The 17,623-nt window shown below is 45.7% G+C and overlaps 1 protein-coding gene across 7 annotated transcripts in view; it reads right to left on the bottom strand.

The window, feature by feature from the left end:
• Nucleotides 1–17,623, bottom strand: part of jakmip3 (Janus kinase and microtubule interacting protein 3) — a 120,247-nt gene that overhangs the window by 5,673 nt on the left and 96,951 nt on the right. For all 7 annotated transcript variants that reach the window (XM_041974695.1, XM_041974694.1, XM_041974693.1 and 4 more), the window contains 4 exons: nt 10,928–11,005; nt 10,544–10,777; nt 9,982–10,047; nt 9,803–9,862 (listed from right to left, as the gene is read on the bottom strand). In XM_041974695.1, coding sequence (XP_041830629.1) covers nt 9,812–9,862; nt 9,982–10,047; nt 10,544–10,777; nt 10,928–11,005 — 429 coding nt within the window. In that variant the 3' untranslated portion in view covers nt 9,803–9,811. The remainder of the gene's footprint in view (nt 1–9,802; nt 9,863–9,981; nt 10,048–10,543; nt 10,778–10,927; nt 11,006–17,623) is intronic.

Here is a 17,623-nt window from a genome sequence, read left to right on the forward strand (position 1 = left end):
ATGGACTCTTTCTAAAGATAACACTCTCTAGTTTCACCCACAGCAATCAGAATCACTGTAAGTATTACTGATAAAAAGTTATACACTTTAGAACACACAGAAAAAATATCTTTTTTGTCCTTGCCTAAAATTTTGAGACCAATCTTGACAGGAAATATTGATGTTTGATCTATAGAGAGCCCTCAAAGGTAAGGAAAGTCAACATTTAAACTTTCTGCTTTTCTGTAAAAAAAAGGCTTTAGTGTTAGCGCTGTGGTTGTTGTGTGTCAAAATGGTTTATATCATCGGAAAGATGCAACTTTGAGCTTTCATTTGATGTGTATATTGTGGGCATTCATGATGGAGGGGCTTGCACTAGATATGGCACTAGCCTATTTTCAGTCACACCGTATTGACTCAACTCTGTTTTCTTCCTTCCTAGATAATTTCAGCAAAATCTTTGAACACCCTTTGAAAGGAGCTGATGCAGTCAAGAGACTTGAAAGAGCTTGCTTTTCGGGAGGAGGCAGCCACATTCGAGGACCTTGTTGTTACAGTAATCCAAGTCAATAGCAGACTGGCCGAGAGGCGCCGGGAACGTGGTGTTCGGAATCCTCAGCCCAGTAGGAGGGTGGGATCAAGGTCAGAAATCCTCCCTAACATGGCCGGTGGGACATTCTACCTGGCTCTACCCGAACCTGAAGGACGGAGTGAACCAACGCAGATAGGACGAGCTGGATTAGTGCCAGAGGAACACCAACACTGGTCCCGAAATCACTTATGCTTTTACTGCGGCTCTCCGGCTCATGTATTCTATTTTATTCTATTCTACAGTCATTTAGCAGATGCTTTTATCCAAAGTGACTTACATTTGAGAGTAAGAACAACACAAGCATGAATTCAAACAAGATGGGACATCATAATTAAGTGATAGTCAGACCGCTTTGAGTCCAGTTGGACCCAGGTGCTGTCATGTAGTGCTAGAGGCAGTGCATATCATTTTTTTTTTTTTTTTTGTCATTTTGTTTAAATACAAGATCATGATTTCATCACACAATATCAACTTGGGCATAAGTGCATGATTTCATCACACAACATTATCTTGGGCATAAGTGCAGCAGCTTCTTCAGTAGTTGGTTGAGCCAAAGATCTGGACAAATCTTTCTAACTCATTCTGAGTAGAAGAGTTAAGCTAAGTGTGGAAATGCTCCTTAAACAACTGAGTCTTTAGCTTGCTCTTAAAAGTGGATAAGGACTCTGCGGATCGGATGGAGTTTGGTAGATCGTTCCACCACCGGGGAACAAAAGAGGAGAAGAGTCTAGCTACTGATGTGGCGCCACCTTGTGGTGGGAGCACTAGGCATCTTTCGCTGGCAGAGCGTAACTGTCGAGAGGTGTAGTATCCAGTTGCCGGTTGCGGCCAAAAGACAGCACCCGCCAGTAGAGGTAGGAGTACTGGTGGGCGGGGTCCAGCAGCCAAATCCTCCACGATGTGTATTACCCATAACTCTCTCGTTAGAGGTGGCTGACCACCAGCTGCAGGTGATCATTGACTCTGGAAAATGGTCCGTATTTTACATAGCGCTTTACTGTACCTGGGATGATACCCAAAGTGCTTTACATTATACATCACATTCACACATTCACACACACATTCACACACTGATGGCGGAAGCTGCCATGCAAGGCGCTCGACCACGACCCATCAGGAACAATTAGGGGTTCGGTGGACACCTCGACATGAACTCGACTTGGCCGAGGATCGAACCGGCAACCCTTGGGTTACAAGACGACCGCTTTACCTTGCTGAGCCATGCCGCCCCCCTGGAGCTGAACAGAATCTGATGGATCCCCTGACAGCTCAACAACTCGGGCTTCCTTCTGTTCCCCTGGCAACTCCTATGTCTGTCACAGCATTAGACGGAAGAATCCTTACTACCATTACTCATACGACCGGTTCTCTTACCCTTCTAGTATCTGGTAATCACAGTGAAAAAATAGAGTTCCTCCTTTTCCCTGTAGCTAATGTTTCCCTCATCCTCGGATACCCCTGGCTAGCATTACACAATCCCCATATCAACTGGAGTAAGAGCCGCTTAGAGAGCTGGAGTCTTTTTATGTTTATCTAACTGTTTGAGATCAGCTCGTCATCCGACTAACTCACCTGGTCACCTTCCATAATGACCGGTGGATTTGTCTAACATTCCCCCCAGAATACCATGATTTGGGCACAGTATTCAGCAAAGACAAGGCTCAGAACAACATGAGGGAGGTCTGGGAAGGGATGAATACCATCACAGGCTGCAAGAAGAGCCGCAGCACAGCAGAAGGTGACACAGAGAGAGCAAACCAGTTCAACCAGTTCTTCAACAGCTCCCCTTCTCTCCCAACCCGCCCACCACCCATCATCATCAGCCAGCAGGAGGACACAGGCAGTGCCACAGCACCTATCACCATCACCATCACGGGTCAGCAAGTCAGCAGAGAGATGAAGCGGCTTCGCCCTGGTAAGACAGCAGGTCCGGACAGGGAATGCCCGAGGTTACTCAGGGCCTGTGCTGCTGAGCTGGGGAACCCCCTCCAGCGGGTCTTCAACATGAGCATCAGTCTGGGGAAAGTTCCAACCCTGTGGAAGACATCCTGTCTCGTCCCAGTCCCCAAGAAGCCACACGCGAGTCAACCAGAAGACTTCAGGCCGGTGGCTCTAACATCACATGTGATGAAGACCCTGGAACGGCTGATGCTCCACCACCTCAGACCCCAGGTTCAACACGCCCAGGACCCCCTGCAGTTTGCCTACCAGGCAAAGGTAGGGGTGGATGACGCCATCCTGTACCTCCTTCACCGGGCACACACTCACTTGGACAATGGCAGCGGCGCTGTGAGGGTCATGTTCTTCGACTTCTCCAGCGCCTTCAACACCATCCAGCCCACTCTTCTGAGAGACAAACTGCATAACATGGGAGCGGATTCACATCTGGTCTCCTGGATTGTGGACTGCCTCTCAGAGAGACCACAGTACGTTAGGCTGGGTGGCTGCACATCTGACACTGTGGTCAGCAGCACCGGAGCACCACAGGGCACTGTGCTCTCCCCTGTCCTGTTCACAATCTACACATCAGACTTCCAGTATGAGTCTGAGCTCTGCCACATGCAGAAGTACTCGGATGACACTGCCATAGTTGGATGTATTAAGGATGGACAGCAGGAGGAGTACAGGAGTTTGGTGGAAGACTTTGTTGGCTGGTGCAGGGCGAACCACCTGAAGCTGAACACTTCCAAAACCAAGGAGATGGTGGTGGACTTCAGGAGGAACAGATCAGACCTGAGGCCCGTCTCCATAGAGGGTGTCGAGGTGGAGTCGGTCAGTTCATAAAAGTACCTGGGACTGCAGCTGGATGACAGACTGGACTGGTCAGAGACCATCAACGCCATCCACAAGAAAGGACAGAGCCGTCTGTACTTTCTAAGGAGGCTGAGGTCCTTCAACATCTGCAAGAAACTGCTGCTGATGTTCTACCAGACCGTGGTGGCCAGTGTCCTTTTCTATGCTGTGGTGTGTTGGGGAGGCAGCATAAAGAAAAGGGACGCAGCACGGCTGGACAGAGTGATCCGAAGGGCAGGATCTGTGGTGGGCACAGAGCTGGACTCTTTGGTCTCAGTGGCAGAAAAGAGGACCTTGGACAAGATCCTGACCATCCTGGACTCCTCCTCTCACCCTCTGCACAAAACTCTGAGCAGGCAGAGGAGTGTTTTCAGCCCCAGACTACTGTCCCTGACCTGCTCCACCAACAGACTCAGAAACTCTTTCGTACCCCGGGCCATCCGGGTGTACAACATCTCGCTGAGGGCGCAGGGGTCACAACCACAACCATAGTCTGAATAGTTTTTATGGACATGTGCCTTTTTCTCATTTGTAAGCACATTTGCTTTCATCTCATTCTGTAAACACTGTTTCAGCAGTTTTTGCACATCCTGCACTTTTTCACTCATGCACCTTGCTTGACTACCACCGTCAACATATGTACATACTTGATCACCTGTACAGTATATATGTACATACTTGATCACCTGTACAGTATATATGTACATAGACCATAATAATGACTCTTGTTCGGTCCAACTAGGAGTGTGTTTTTGTGTCACAGCACATCTAGCTGAGTAGACATTACAATGAGTGTACAATAGTTTTTACCATTTTGTCTCCTTTATCTACCGTTGCCTTTATTTAATTTTAAATTAGTCTAGTTATGCTTAAGTACTAACCCCTAATGTCAAGTACTAACCTTTAATGTATGTGTATGCTACTGGATGCTTGAATTTCCCTCGGGATCAATAAAGTATCTATCTATCTATCTATCTATCTATCTATCAGTCCTTCCCTCCCCATCGATCTTACGATTGAGTTATCGATCTTCTCTCGGGGGCGTCTCTTCCAGGGAGTAGACTCTACAACCTGTCTAAGCCTGAACGGGAGGCCATGGAGACCTACATCCATGAGTCCCTAGATACAGGCCTCATCAGGCCTTCCTCCTCTCCTGTCGGGGCAGGGTTTTTCTTTGTGCAAAAGAAGGACAAAACCTTATGCATTGATTATCAGGGTTTGAACCATATTACCGTAAAAAATAAATATCCTCTGCCTTTGAACCCATCGAGGGAGCCCAGATCTTCACTAAGCTGGATCTCTGCAACGCCTATCACCTAGTCAGGATTCGAGAGGGGGATGAGTGGAAGACGGCCTTTAACACCCCACTCGGTCATTTTGAATACCTCGTCATTCCATTTGGACTCACTAATGCTCCTGCTGTGCTCCAAGCTTTAATCAATGATGTTCTTCGCGATTACCTGCACCACTTTGTTTCTGTTTACCTTGATGATATTCTCATTGTCTCCAGAACCCTCTCAAAACATCAACATGTTCATTTGGTCCTGCAGCGGTTGTTGGAAAATCACCTTTATGTCAAGGCAGAGAAATGCGACTTCCACATCTCCTCTATTTCCTTCCTTGGCTACATCTTCCAGGGCGGGCAGGTGAAGACAGACCCAGCCAAGGTTAAGGCTGTCGCTGAATAGCCTACTCCCACCAGCAGAAAGGAATTGCAACGTTTTCTTGGTTTTGCAAATTTCTATCGCCAATTCATCAGGAATTATAGTATGGTTGCTGCTCCTCTCACCAGGTTAACCTCTGTCAAGGTTCCATTTTCCTGGACTCCGGAGGCGGATCGGGCTTTCTGCTGTCTGAAGGAACGATTTGTCACGGCTCCCATCCTCGTTCAACCGGACCCGGACCGGCAGTTTGTCCTGGAAGTGGATGCCTCGGATTCCGGGGTGGGGGCTGTCTTGTCCCAGCAATCTGGTAAGGAGAACGAGCTACATCCCTGTGCTTTTTTCTCCGAGCAGTTGACCCCCTCTGAACGGAACTACGATATCAGCAATAGAGCTGTTGTCCGTAGAACTCGCCTTGGAGGAGTGGCGACACTGGCTGGAGGGGGCCAAACATCCTTTTCTGGTGTGGACTGACCACAGAAATCTTGCGTATTTGTAGAGTGAAAAAAGGCTGAACTCCCACCAAGCCAGCTGGTCTTTGTTCTTCAACCGCTTTGACTTTTCCATTTCCTATTGCCCAGATTCCCAGAACATCAAGCCCGATGCCTTGTCCAGGTTATACTCCATTGATAAAGAGTCCACAGAACCAGCATGCATTCTTCCTCCTGTGGTGGTTGGTGAAGTAACATGGCATGTGGAGGAATGGCTACATCAGGGCTTGCTCGCGGACCCGGATCCCGGAGGAGGACCTCCCAACCGCAGATACATGCCCACGACCGCTCGGTCTGTCGTCCTGCACTGGATCCATTCCTCTAAATTTGCTTGTCACCCAGGAATCTCTCGCACAAGCACATTGGTTCAGCGGCATTTCTGGTGGCCATCCCTAAAAGCAGATGCCAAAGAATACGTCTCTGCCTGTCAGATCTGTGCCCGGAATAAGGCCTCAAACCAATCACCGTCGGGTCTTTTGCAGCCGCTGGAAGTTCCCAGTCGGCCCTGGTCTCATATCTCATTGGATTTCATCACGGGCTTGCCTCAGTCCTTCTCAAGGTAAAACCACCATCCTTACCATAGTTGATCGTTTCTCTAAAGCTGCCCATTTCATTCCCCTGGACAAGCTGCCATCATCGACGGAAACAGCGGAGCTTCTAGTGAACCACGTCTTCCGACTCCATGGCATCCCCACGGAAATCGTGTCTGACAGGGGTCCGCAGTTTGTTTACAGGGTTTGGAAGGCCTTCTGCACTGCCCTGGGTGCCAAGGTCTCTCTGAGCTCTGGCTACCAACCCCAGTCTAATGGTCAGACTGAGCGACTCAATCAGGAGCTGGAAGCTGCTCTACGGTGTGTCGCGTCTGACAATCCTTCTACCTGGAGCCGTCACATGGGCTGGATCGAATATGCCCACAATTCCCTGTCCTCGTCTGCTACTGGTTGTTCTCCATTTGAAGCCTCTCTTGGTTACCAGCCTCCATTGTTTCCCATGGATCGACTCGTTGGTGGGGTTTTCGGCTGTTCGGCTCCGGCTCCCCTCCTCACTGTGGGTCCATCCCACGTTTCATGTGTCTCAAGTCAAACCAGTGTTGTCTAGTCCTTTGTGCCCTCCGGCCAGGCCCCCTCCACCCGCCCGGGTCATTGATGGTGCTCTGACCTTTTTGGTGCATCGCATCCTGGATGTCCGGCGCCGAGGTCGGGGTTTCCAGTATCTGGTCGATTGGGTTGGCTACGGTCCAGAGGAGCATTCCTGGATTCCTCGTCACTTCATCCTGGATCCCGCCATGGTCGCTGCTTTTCACCACTGCCGGCGGCGTGCTGCTGTTGGGCCGCCTGGGGGTGTCCCTTGAGGGGGGGGGGGGGGGGGGGGGGGGTTACTGTCATGGTTGTGCTCTGTGTGTGTCTGAGTGTGCAGGTAGCCATGGGGACTCAGGGCGCAGTCTGGAGCTTCAATTGACACCACCTGCAGCTCATCATCCGGCTCGTTATCCTGCTCAACTCCGTGCTATTTAGGGACAAGCAGGAGCTCCAGTCTTCGCCAGATTGTCTCTCATTACTGCGTGGTAAGCAGGCCAGTCTTGGTGATTTATTCCTACTGCTTTGCATTTAAACCTGACCTTGTTATCTCTACTCCTCAGCACCTTATTAATCACACCTTGGAACTGACTAGCAGCTAGGACCAGGACTTCTCTTTCCACCAGCTCACCACCTAAAGTTTGTGCCTGACTGCTCGCCCTGCCTGCCGCCTAACTCACTCACCGCAACTGGAGATACTTCCCTGGCTTTACCCCTCCACCGTCATACCACCACTGGATCCTAGTAAGCCGCTGATTTTGCTGTCATTTCCTACACCTCATCAGATCCACACTAACCCTCTGTCCTCTCATAGGAAGAGCTCCCTGGACGTGGACCAAACTTCTCACATTAATTACAAATGAACACTTTTCATTTCCTCCCTTGACTCAGTGTTCTGCATTTGGGTCCTCCTTCCGTGCTACGATCTCCGATTTTGACAGTATCTTTTTAACCTGTTTTATCTGAAATTTTTTAACCTATTTAATCTGGATCTTTTGAAGCAGTTTAATATGGATCCTCTAAACCTGTTTAATTTGGATTTATTGAACTTGTTTAATCTGGATCCTTTGAATTTGTTTGATCGGGATCTTCTAAACCTTCTTTAATCTGGATCTTCTGAATCTTTTTTAACATGAATCTTCTGAACCTGTTTCATCTGGATTTTATGAACCTGTTTAATCTGAATTCTCTGAAGCTGTTTAATCTCAATCTTTTGAACCTGTTTAGTCTGGATCCTCTGAACTTCTTTGATCTGGATCTTAATCTTTTTAAATCTTGATCTTCTAAACCAGTTTGATCTGGATCTTCTCAATCTTTAACATGGATTTTCTGAACCTGTTTAATCTGGTTCCTCTGAACCTGTTTAAACACATTCAAAAGATCCAAATTAATCTGGATCCCCTGAAGTTGTTCTGGATCTTCTGAACTGGTTTAATCTGGATCCTCTGAATCTTTTTTAATCTGGAACCTCTAAACCTGATCTGGAGAGCAGGTCTTTAGGGACTGATATGTTTTTTTTTTGTTTTTTTTTTCGTGTTTATTGTGTTTAATTTCTTCTGATTATTTCATTGTGTTCTGTAGTTTTGGCAGGTCACTTGGGTCCTCACAGTTCTATCCTCAGACCTCTGTTTTTTTTTTTTTTTTGAAGATGTTTCCTCCATCAGAATTGGATTCTGAGATGGATCAATGGGATCAAGTTTTCCACTCTGAGCTCCCCAAAGAAGCATCAATGCTGGACCACTCTTAGCTCCTTAGGTGCTGTGATCTACCAGCTGAGAAAACTAAAAGAATTCATCTAACTAACCACTTATTCATCTAGTTGCACTAGACCAGCACCAGCATGCACCAGAATCTCTTTATTGGCTCAGTGTCAGGTGTCTCATCCATCCTACATCTCTGAGGTAGCACAGTCGCAATCTAAGAAGGTGTGACACTGCAGCAAGAGTTAGGTGACTGCTGGGCTTAGTTGTGATTGGCTGACAACAGCTACAGATTTCTCTGGTGCTCCTGGCTCAGAACCCTTGGAATCACCCTCCACCGACTTAGTGGATCCTTCAGCTGCTGGACTCTGGAGGCTGCAGATACTGAGGAAGACTACTGATTAGTATTGCTGTTATGAGGACATATGATAGGTGAACTCAGGACACCTGGGGGAAACTGAGACACCTGGGTGAATCCGGCACACCTGAGTGAACATGGGACACCTGGGGGAACCAGAGTGCAGACAAATGCTCATAACACTAATAAAAGAGAATAATGCTCATAAATTGTTTCAGAAGCTTTATTTCTCGAAAAGGAAAAAAAAATGAGTCTTCCAGTCAGAGGCAGTGTCCAACTGCAGGGAGGATCTACCTCATTGGTCCTGCGTTCCTCCATAACATCCATGCAGAGATTACAGAGCTTATTCTGTAGTTCTTTCTGGGTTTTCCATTGGTGCTTCTTAGGCAGCTGCCCTTTGTGGTGCTGTGCTTGCACAGACCCTGAACCACTTTCCAGAGGAAAGGATGATAATGCCCGATGAGATTGCTGGTTCTATCTCTTTCCCTCCAGGGTGGCATGATGGACATTCCAGACAGCGATGGGGAACTGCGGTGGAATGTGCCTGACACAGAGGTGGTGGAGCATCAGGGTTGTCTGCAACTGGCTGCACATGATGATACGTCCCAGTGATGTAGGTGGAGTTGGAGTAGTCAATGATCTTCATCCTGACCGTAGAGCCCTGTGCAGATTTGTGGAGACCCCAGGAAGCGTAGCTGCTGTGAAACAACAGTAGTTTATAGGGATCTAAGAAATAAACCAACAAACAAGCTAGACAGTTTCCTAAAAGGGTGCAGATCGCATAAAGCTGTTAAAGACAGTAGGACTCCATGGACCAAGTGTCACTTTGGCATAGAAGATAGAGCTTCTTGGGTCATGGCGTTACTCCTCCTATGAGTGTCCACTCCTCTGTGATGTTAAGTTGTTGAAGTGATGCTGGGTCTTTAGTAGGACATCCGCATCATTGACATTGCAGGTCTCACTTGCAAATGTTGATGTTTGCACAGGCATCCTCTGCTGTGTGAAGCAGGGCTTCAGTCTATATGTGAACATTTCATATTTGTATATCTGTATACGATCATTTTTCCATTGTAAATACAGATTATAAAGCAATTTGCGAGCATTTGTCATGGAATCGGGAGAACTGTGTACATGGAGAGATGCTGAACTCACCCGTTGCTGTTAGGACCAGAGGATGAAGGCCAGAGAGAAAAACAGAAACAGGAAGAGGAACTGGAAGAGAAGCAGTTAAATTCATAGATCAGGTTTTTACAGTCGCTTGTCACTGATGGAAGGACGAGAATTAAACGTGATGAGGAAAAATCAGGATAATCTTGTTTAAAGGTTCTTACCTTTTCTTCCAGCTCTTTGATCTGACGTTTCTGTGCTTCTATAAATTCTTCCAGCTCCTTGTTCCTCTGCCAAACACACCGACAACATGGATGTTATAAGATTACACACTTAGTCTCATGCTGTGAGGGGTTCTGGTTACCCTTCGTGACAGCTAACCTGTCCTGTCAAAGATCACCTGGGAGGATGGTGGACTTGCTCTGGTTTGTTAGTGATTCAGAAAGATCATTTCTGCTGGTTTGGAAGCTTAGCTTGGATATTGCCCCCCTCCCACAAAAAAGAGAGACCAGACTGCGAAAATTTGAAGATCTGAAGTTTACAATTAAATTTTAGTCAAACTCAGAGTGAGGCGGTCTTGAACATGACCAAAGCTCTGAGACTGATGGTCTGGAAGGTGGGAACGTTGTTGAGATTATTGGCTTAGAAGCAAAACTGAGTGACATAATTGTGGTGAGGAGGTAACATTCATGTCAGGATACAAGTGGAGCAGCCTGGGGACGGGATAACCAGCAGGATGCTGGGTAAGCAGAACTGGACCATGGATCAGGAAATTGAAATGTTCACCTGCTGTGTGAGCTGTAGGAGTTCCATCCTCTCTCGAAGAATTTGGGCATCTCTTTCTCTCAGCTCACACATCACGGTTCGTTTCCACTGGTCCATGGATCTCCTGAGCTCCTCTTTCTCTTCCTCTGTCAGACCCTCAGACAGTCCACCTTCCTCCAGCTTTAATCCCACAATCTTGGCTTCCTCCTCCTGCCTCAGAGCTTCAAACAGCATGGCCTCCAACTCCAGGATCCTCTGAGTAAAACAAAAACATTTGAAAAAAGAAAATAAAATTGTGTAATTAGAATTAAAGGTTGACAGAGAAACTCAGGGCTCATGTGATTGGCTCTCAGTTGTCTGGTAACCTCTTCACAGCTTACCAGGTAAGTGCCCTCCCACACTGACCTTGTGAGCCTGATCCATCGAATGCTTCCTGTAGTCCAGTTCTTCATCCAGGTAACCCTTCTGTTTCCGGAAGAGATCCTAGAAAACAGCAACATTCAGGCAAATCATAACTTCAGATGGGAGGTGTGCTGCACTGCTACAACCTGGCAATATGCAGCAAAAAATGCTGATGGCAGGTTAGTTAGTAATGGTGGTCATCTGGAATTATTCAGAAGAAAAAGCATGGTTTCTTTCTAGCTGGTGCTCTGAACTGATGTCAGTAATGGGCTGGACCCACGGGAGGCAAAGTCGCTCAATCTCCATCATTTCCTGTGAAAACCTGCGTGATGACGGCAAAAATCACTGCCCTCCTCCAGCCAATTGACAGACGACATTCCTGCATGTAAAATGTTTCGCTCGTTCACATAGATGTGCACGCGCAGGCCTGTGACGCGACACAAGAAAATAAAAAAATTGATCATTTTTGTCTCTATCGCATGGCTTTACAACCAACCAGTGAGGACTTACTGACCAATGAGAAGAGGCTAGACAGTGCAGTCTGCAAACCCTTCCAACATGGAGAAACAGATCCTTCTAGATGCGTCAGACTTTACCAGACTTCACGCAGAGATTATAGAGACGGAAAGAAAAGGCAACCACGTGGCGCCAAGGGGAATCTGTCTGAACGAAGGTCCTGGATTTATCTGGAACAGCCTTGAGGTCCACCATCAGATGATTATCTTCACCATGTTTCCTTCTTTGTAACCTCGGATTAACCCAGGTTGTCTTTCTCTTTGGTTCAGTATAGTCAGCAGCAGATTTCTGTCAGTTGGAGCAAAATCTTCAGACTCTTCATCCTTCAGGCCTCATCTGTCACCGACTGCTCTGAACATGTAAAACTTTCCTACCAACATCACAAGCAATCACATTTCTTGGACAGCGTGATCCAAGATTGCAAGCGCAATGCAGCTGCTGGTGGTCACGTCCAGTGTATTTGGTTACTCCTGGGTGGCTATGAGTTTCACCTGTTGCTGTCATTGGTCACCTCCTGTGTGTTGAGCCTGTTCCTGTGGTGATGGGCAGCTCTGGTCCGTGAGGGCCACAATCAGTGTCCGAAATGAACTTTTTGACTCACCGGCCAAGTTGGCCGGTAGATGAAAAGATCCCCTGGCCAAACATATTTTTTTACTGGCCAAAATATTAAATTATTTTGCACACACATACCTCTACACATGTTATTTCTATAATACCATGTTGTGTGTTGTATCCAAACTGAAAGTCACAGCAACAATAAACAACGGCAACAAGAAAAATGGTTTTATTTGATAAAGTGTTAATGTCTGAATTCATGAACTAAAACCTGATCAGACTCGTTCCTCTCTGCTCTTCGTCTGGCCTCCTGCTCCTAACAGTCCTTGTACCACAGCATTACAGCCTTGGTGGGATCATACGCCCTGATTTTTGCTTTTTAGTTTATTGTTTAAAAATAAAATGAACAAAAATTGATAATAAATAAATTTGAAAGCTTATTGATCTGATTCATGACAATCAGTAATACTGAATATAAATAGCTTATCAATAATCATAAAAGCTGATTTATAATAATGAACTTAATGACTGATCAATACAATAATAATAAATATAATTATTATTATATTGATAAGTTAATCGGTTGACAGTTGTTCATAGTCTCATGGAGTCATGTCACCCCGTTATGCAGCTGTTGTCACCCTTCAGGTTGTAAACAGCTAAGCTAAGCTAACAGGCCAACATCACGTCCAACAGGGTGCTGCTGTTCTGAAAGTGCGGCACGCGCAGGTGTGTTACCACCTACAGTCGGCGCATGAGAAGCGAGCGGAACCGGGACGTGAAGCAGACAGAAGGCGCCGCTTTATCCAAACCACTGAACTTTCTGGTTGGGGCTGGAAGCTGCTGGTTCATCCTCCAGTTCACCGTGTTTTCTTTTGGAAAGCTGGCCGGCTCCTGCTAAACATCTCCACATATTTACCTGCTTCATTAGCCTTAGCTAAACGGTAAACAGAAATGAAACAGTGCAGCGCGTTCTTATGTCACGTGCAAGTGTTTGCATCAGTGCGTGTTTGTGTATGTGCATGTCATTCATACATGCAGACAGCAGAGGAACATAAAGAAGAAATCCACCAAAAGGAAGACTGAAAAACATGACTAATTTGGTACAAACATTTACTCGCCATTTGGCAGACAGCCGTCTGAGATTTAAATGCCAAACGAAAAATTTACTTGCTTTTGGTGCCTGGCGAGTGTTAATTTCGGACCTTGGCTGCAATCATGCAAGACTTAGATGTTTAGTGCTAAAGGCAAGGCAGTTTATTTATAAAGCACCCCTCACTCAGATGAAATGGCTCTCCTTAACAGTTTGTTCAAGCATGTTGACCCATTAATCTGATTCAGGAGCAGCAGGAAACATCCGAAACCTGCAGGATTGTGGCTGTCCAGGACAGACTTTAGACTCCCTGCCTTACGAGGACTGACCAGGATTGAAGGTCAACAGTGAAGGTTATGTTGCTGAAGGTGTTCTCAGACACATCCATTTTCATCAGGCGTTACCATGGCAGCAAGCTGTATCACCAAACCGTCAGTTAGAGAAAAAGGTTGTGAAACCATTCAGTTTTCCTTGGACCTGGATCTAACCCTGGTCTGACCCAGACTGGATCCCTCAGCCTGTTCATACAGCTGTTTGGCTACCACGACAGCTGTTCCATCAACAAAACGGATCCCATGCCCCTCCTCTCCTCATGGACCTCCACCCAGTCAGATTCAGAGAGACATCTGGGTCTGCATCAGCTGTTTAAACGCAGTCAGGATCCTCTTCGATCACTGTGATCCTCTCAGGACCGAGATTTGGTCCCACCAGGCTCAGAGCAGACTCCTGTTGGGGAAATTTCATATTATTCCCTTTATTATATTGTGTCTACTGATCACTCTCAGGGTAAACAGGTTGTTTAGGTTCTTGGTAATTAAGTTTAATACTGAGTAGCCTGTTGCTATCATGCATTCTTTAGAACAGTTCGCTCTGACCTGTGTGACTTATCTGATACCAGCCAGGCGCCTCAGGATGACCCAGCCGGGCATCCTGCCTTAATGTCACTGGGGTTGTTTACGTGCTCAAGAAACTGAAAAACAGCTCATTAGGTTTGCTGAAGTGTCTAATCCTGTGTGAGGAACAGACAATCTTCTTGTTTGTATTTCATGATGTGTTGTGACTGATCATTCTGCTTAAAAGATGCTGCATGTATGTTTCTTATCAGATTCTCTTCAGATCTCTGTGCTGTCAGACCTCTGAACAGTGTCTCGGATTGCAATTCTATTCTTTTATATTTTAATCCTGTGTTCAATAAACTTGTAATCATTTTTCACTTCAGAACCAGACTCCTCATCCTTGACAGAGTAACTTTTTTTGCCTCTACACTCCTCCCTTCCAGCCAAAGCAACTTTATCGTTACATTACACTTCATGTACAAGTTAAAATGCTTTACATTAAAATTGAAAGCATTACAATGGGGAGCGGGGGGCATCCATCCATCCAATAAAATTTATTTCTATAGCACCTTGCAAAAGCACTTAAGCTGACCGAGGTGCTTAACATCATAAAACATATAAATACAAATACCCATCGCTGCATCTGGACCAAGGCACCAGCAGAACGTGAAGCTTTGCTGGGCCATCCAGTGTTTTAAAGGTCCAATCTTATGCAAAATCCACTTTCTAAAGGTTTTCTAACAGTCTTATGTGTCCTCATAGCCTGTGTATAAGGCCCAAAAATGAGAAAACTCTGTCTCCCCTCTCACTTGCTCCACTTTCTAGCCAATGTGTGCTCAAACAGGTGAGTCTGAGATCTTTCCCTGTGTGACATCACAAAGCGGGAACTTGGGGTAAAGGCCCTCAGTTCCTAGAAACATCATGATGTTACTGGTAGCGATGCCCCTTGCCAGATTTCCGCTACTTGTGTCCCAACCATATTTAAAAAACAACGGTAGAAGATGATCTTGCTCGCTGGAAATGTCAACCCATTTCACTCATGGGGAGAGTTGCCACTATAAAAATGATGGTTCTACCCAAAATCAACTACTTGTTTTCTATGATTCCTATGAAACTCCCCTCCATCTGGTTTAAAGCACTAGAATCACATATCTCCCGATTTCTCTGGAAAAATAAACCTCCCTGGATCAGTTTAAAAACTCTACAGAAGCGAAAGATAGGGGAGGATTAGACCTGCCTAACTTTCAACATTACTTCGTAGCTAATAGGTTGCAATATGTCCTAAAATGGCTCAAACCTAGTCCACTAGATGACCTGTGGATAGACATAGAACAAACATTTTGTGACAATTTGGACATTTTTAATCTCAATTTAATTTCAGATTAGGTATAAAAAAGCTAAAGTGCTTCAAAAGTGTCAACATTGTTTGTGGACATTTAGATCTGGGGGACGGGGACATCAGCATGTTCCACACACTGGCGTCAGGCTGTGTTTCCACTCATTTATTACAAACAGTATAAAAGACTGGACTGCTTCCTCTGCACAGTATCTACTGACCACAGATGTAATCTGGTTCATGACTTCTGTTAACATTTGTACAGGAGAAAGTTAAAACGACTAGAAAAACATTTAGAGCATTAGCAAAATCTGTCTCTGATTTGAAGCCAGTTAGAGTCACACTGGGCCTGTTTATTTCCGTCTGGAGGCCAGCATTGGTTTTCATGTTGGGCCAGGCTGAACCAAATTTATAATTCTGCTTGGCCTTTAGGATGGACACTTAAGTTCTTTGTTAGCTGTGTGAACCTCCGATGCTTCTCATTGTTGAAGTGCTAATCTTTTCCTCTTTATTGCAGCCTTCCCAGATGTGTCGACCCACGGTTTGTTGCTGGTGTAAATTTTAACCCTCTTCGTGGGTATCAGCATGTCTCTGCAGATGGCTGCATATGAACAAACAACATCCATCAGTTCATCCAAATTCAAGCATGACTCCTCAAACATTCCCCAGTCCGTACAGTCAAAGCATTCTTGCAAGGACAGCATCATTGGAACAAATCTTTATGTCCGTGGTTTGGACCCTTTCCCCTTCTAAAATACTTATGTAATTAGGACTAAGATGTTCACAATTGTGGTTCACAGAACCAAGGGGTGGCAGAAGAAGTGATTTATACACATCTTTTATTGACCCATAACATAAATCCAGAGTCCACTCCTATCCGGTTGGACTTGAGACATTAACAAGGCCTTACTTAGTGAGGCATGTTTACAGTCCCCCAAGATAAAATTTTGGGCCTCGGGTGAGATAGTCTGTAAATTCTGTACCACATCAAATATGGCGTGGGTGGCAGGATCACTGTTAACTTCAGGATGAACGTAAACAATGGTTAGAAGTGAGGGAACTCCCGGGCAGATCAAATAGACACAGTAACACAGACAAAGTTCAACATCTGACATACAGACTTCTTCTATGGTAGTGACAGAGCTATAGGACCTTCTACTGACATCTGTCATACCCCGCCTCACCTCGCCACACCGGTCCAGCCTGAAAGGGGACCCCAAAGCCATCCATCATCAGCCGTGGGTCTGGACTCTTCCACTGTACCCGCAGGGGCCTGTTCGTGGTGGGGGGGCTTAGGTTGGTGCTCCAGGATTGCTGCTAATGGCTAATGGATTGCTGCTCTTTCATCTTCAATATAGAAGCCTACATGTCCCACCATTATAAGAGATGAATGATGTGCATGTGTTATAGCTACAGTGGTATCACCATGCTGCTAACATCCATAGATACAGTTGAACTGAAGATGGCGGCATGGGCACACACAGCGGCTCAGCCACATTTTACTCATCTAGTTTAAGGTGAATCTCTGTTTTGGAGTTCCTATCACTTAGTCCATCCATTTCCTATGTACACAGGTAATCAATGTCACAACAGAGACTACAGAGATTATATTGGTTAGAAACAGGTAACCAATTTTCTAACCAATCTTTGGTTTTTACAAAGTCCTGTCCTGATGTATTATTTTTATTTCCTAAACTGTCATTTAAAACCTTACTGATGGTCCTGTAAGATTTTTGTTTATTTTCAGTTAAAACTGTCATGTTTGTAAATTTTTCTGTACTTTGGTGTAATAATGCTGCACCAAGTGCTTAAATTAATAAATAAATAAAGCCAAGTCCCACGCTGTTGTAATGGAAAATTTAATACACATGCACTTTGTATTGTTACAAAACCTTGTCTTGTGAGTTACTAAGGAAAGAGGATGACTTGTACCCAGATATGAACTGAGTGAGCTCCATTTACCTCCCCTTCCAATCTTCTGATAACATTCCTTTGAAACAGAGGACTAATGATTTACCTTGATGTGATCAGCTCATGCTGGCCTTTATAAACCAAACCCAAATGCATCTGTTCAGACTCGCGCAGTCAAACCTCTTTGACTGTGGGACTCTCATTGTCTGATCAGCTCTTAATAAAAATACTTTGTTTGATTCTCACTTAGTGTGTGACCTTTGATAAATAAAATTCCACAACAATTTGGAGTTGTCGGGCAGGATATCTTGAGTGACTGACCGGAGGACCAGAACCTGTGATTGCTCATCCTGGAGGATTCTTCAGCCCTTGGGTCAGCCTTAACTGACAGGGGACGGCGGAGAGACTCCATTCAGGCACCACTGTTACCAAGAACGAAGTATACTTGTGGA

Source organism: Melanotaenia boesemani, chromosome 21 (assembly GCF_017639745.1).
Source record: "Melanotaenia boesemani isolate fMelBoe1 chromosome 21, fMelBoe1.pri, whole genome shotgun sequence".
In the NCBI taxonomy this organism is placed as follows: domain Eukaryota; kingdom Metazoa; phylum Chordata; class Actinopteri; order Atheriniformes; family Melanotaeniidae; genus Melanotaenia; species Melanotaenia boesemani.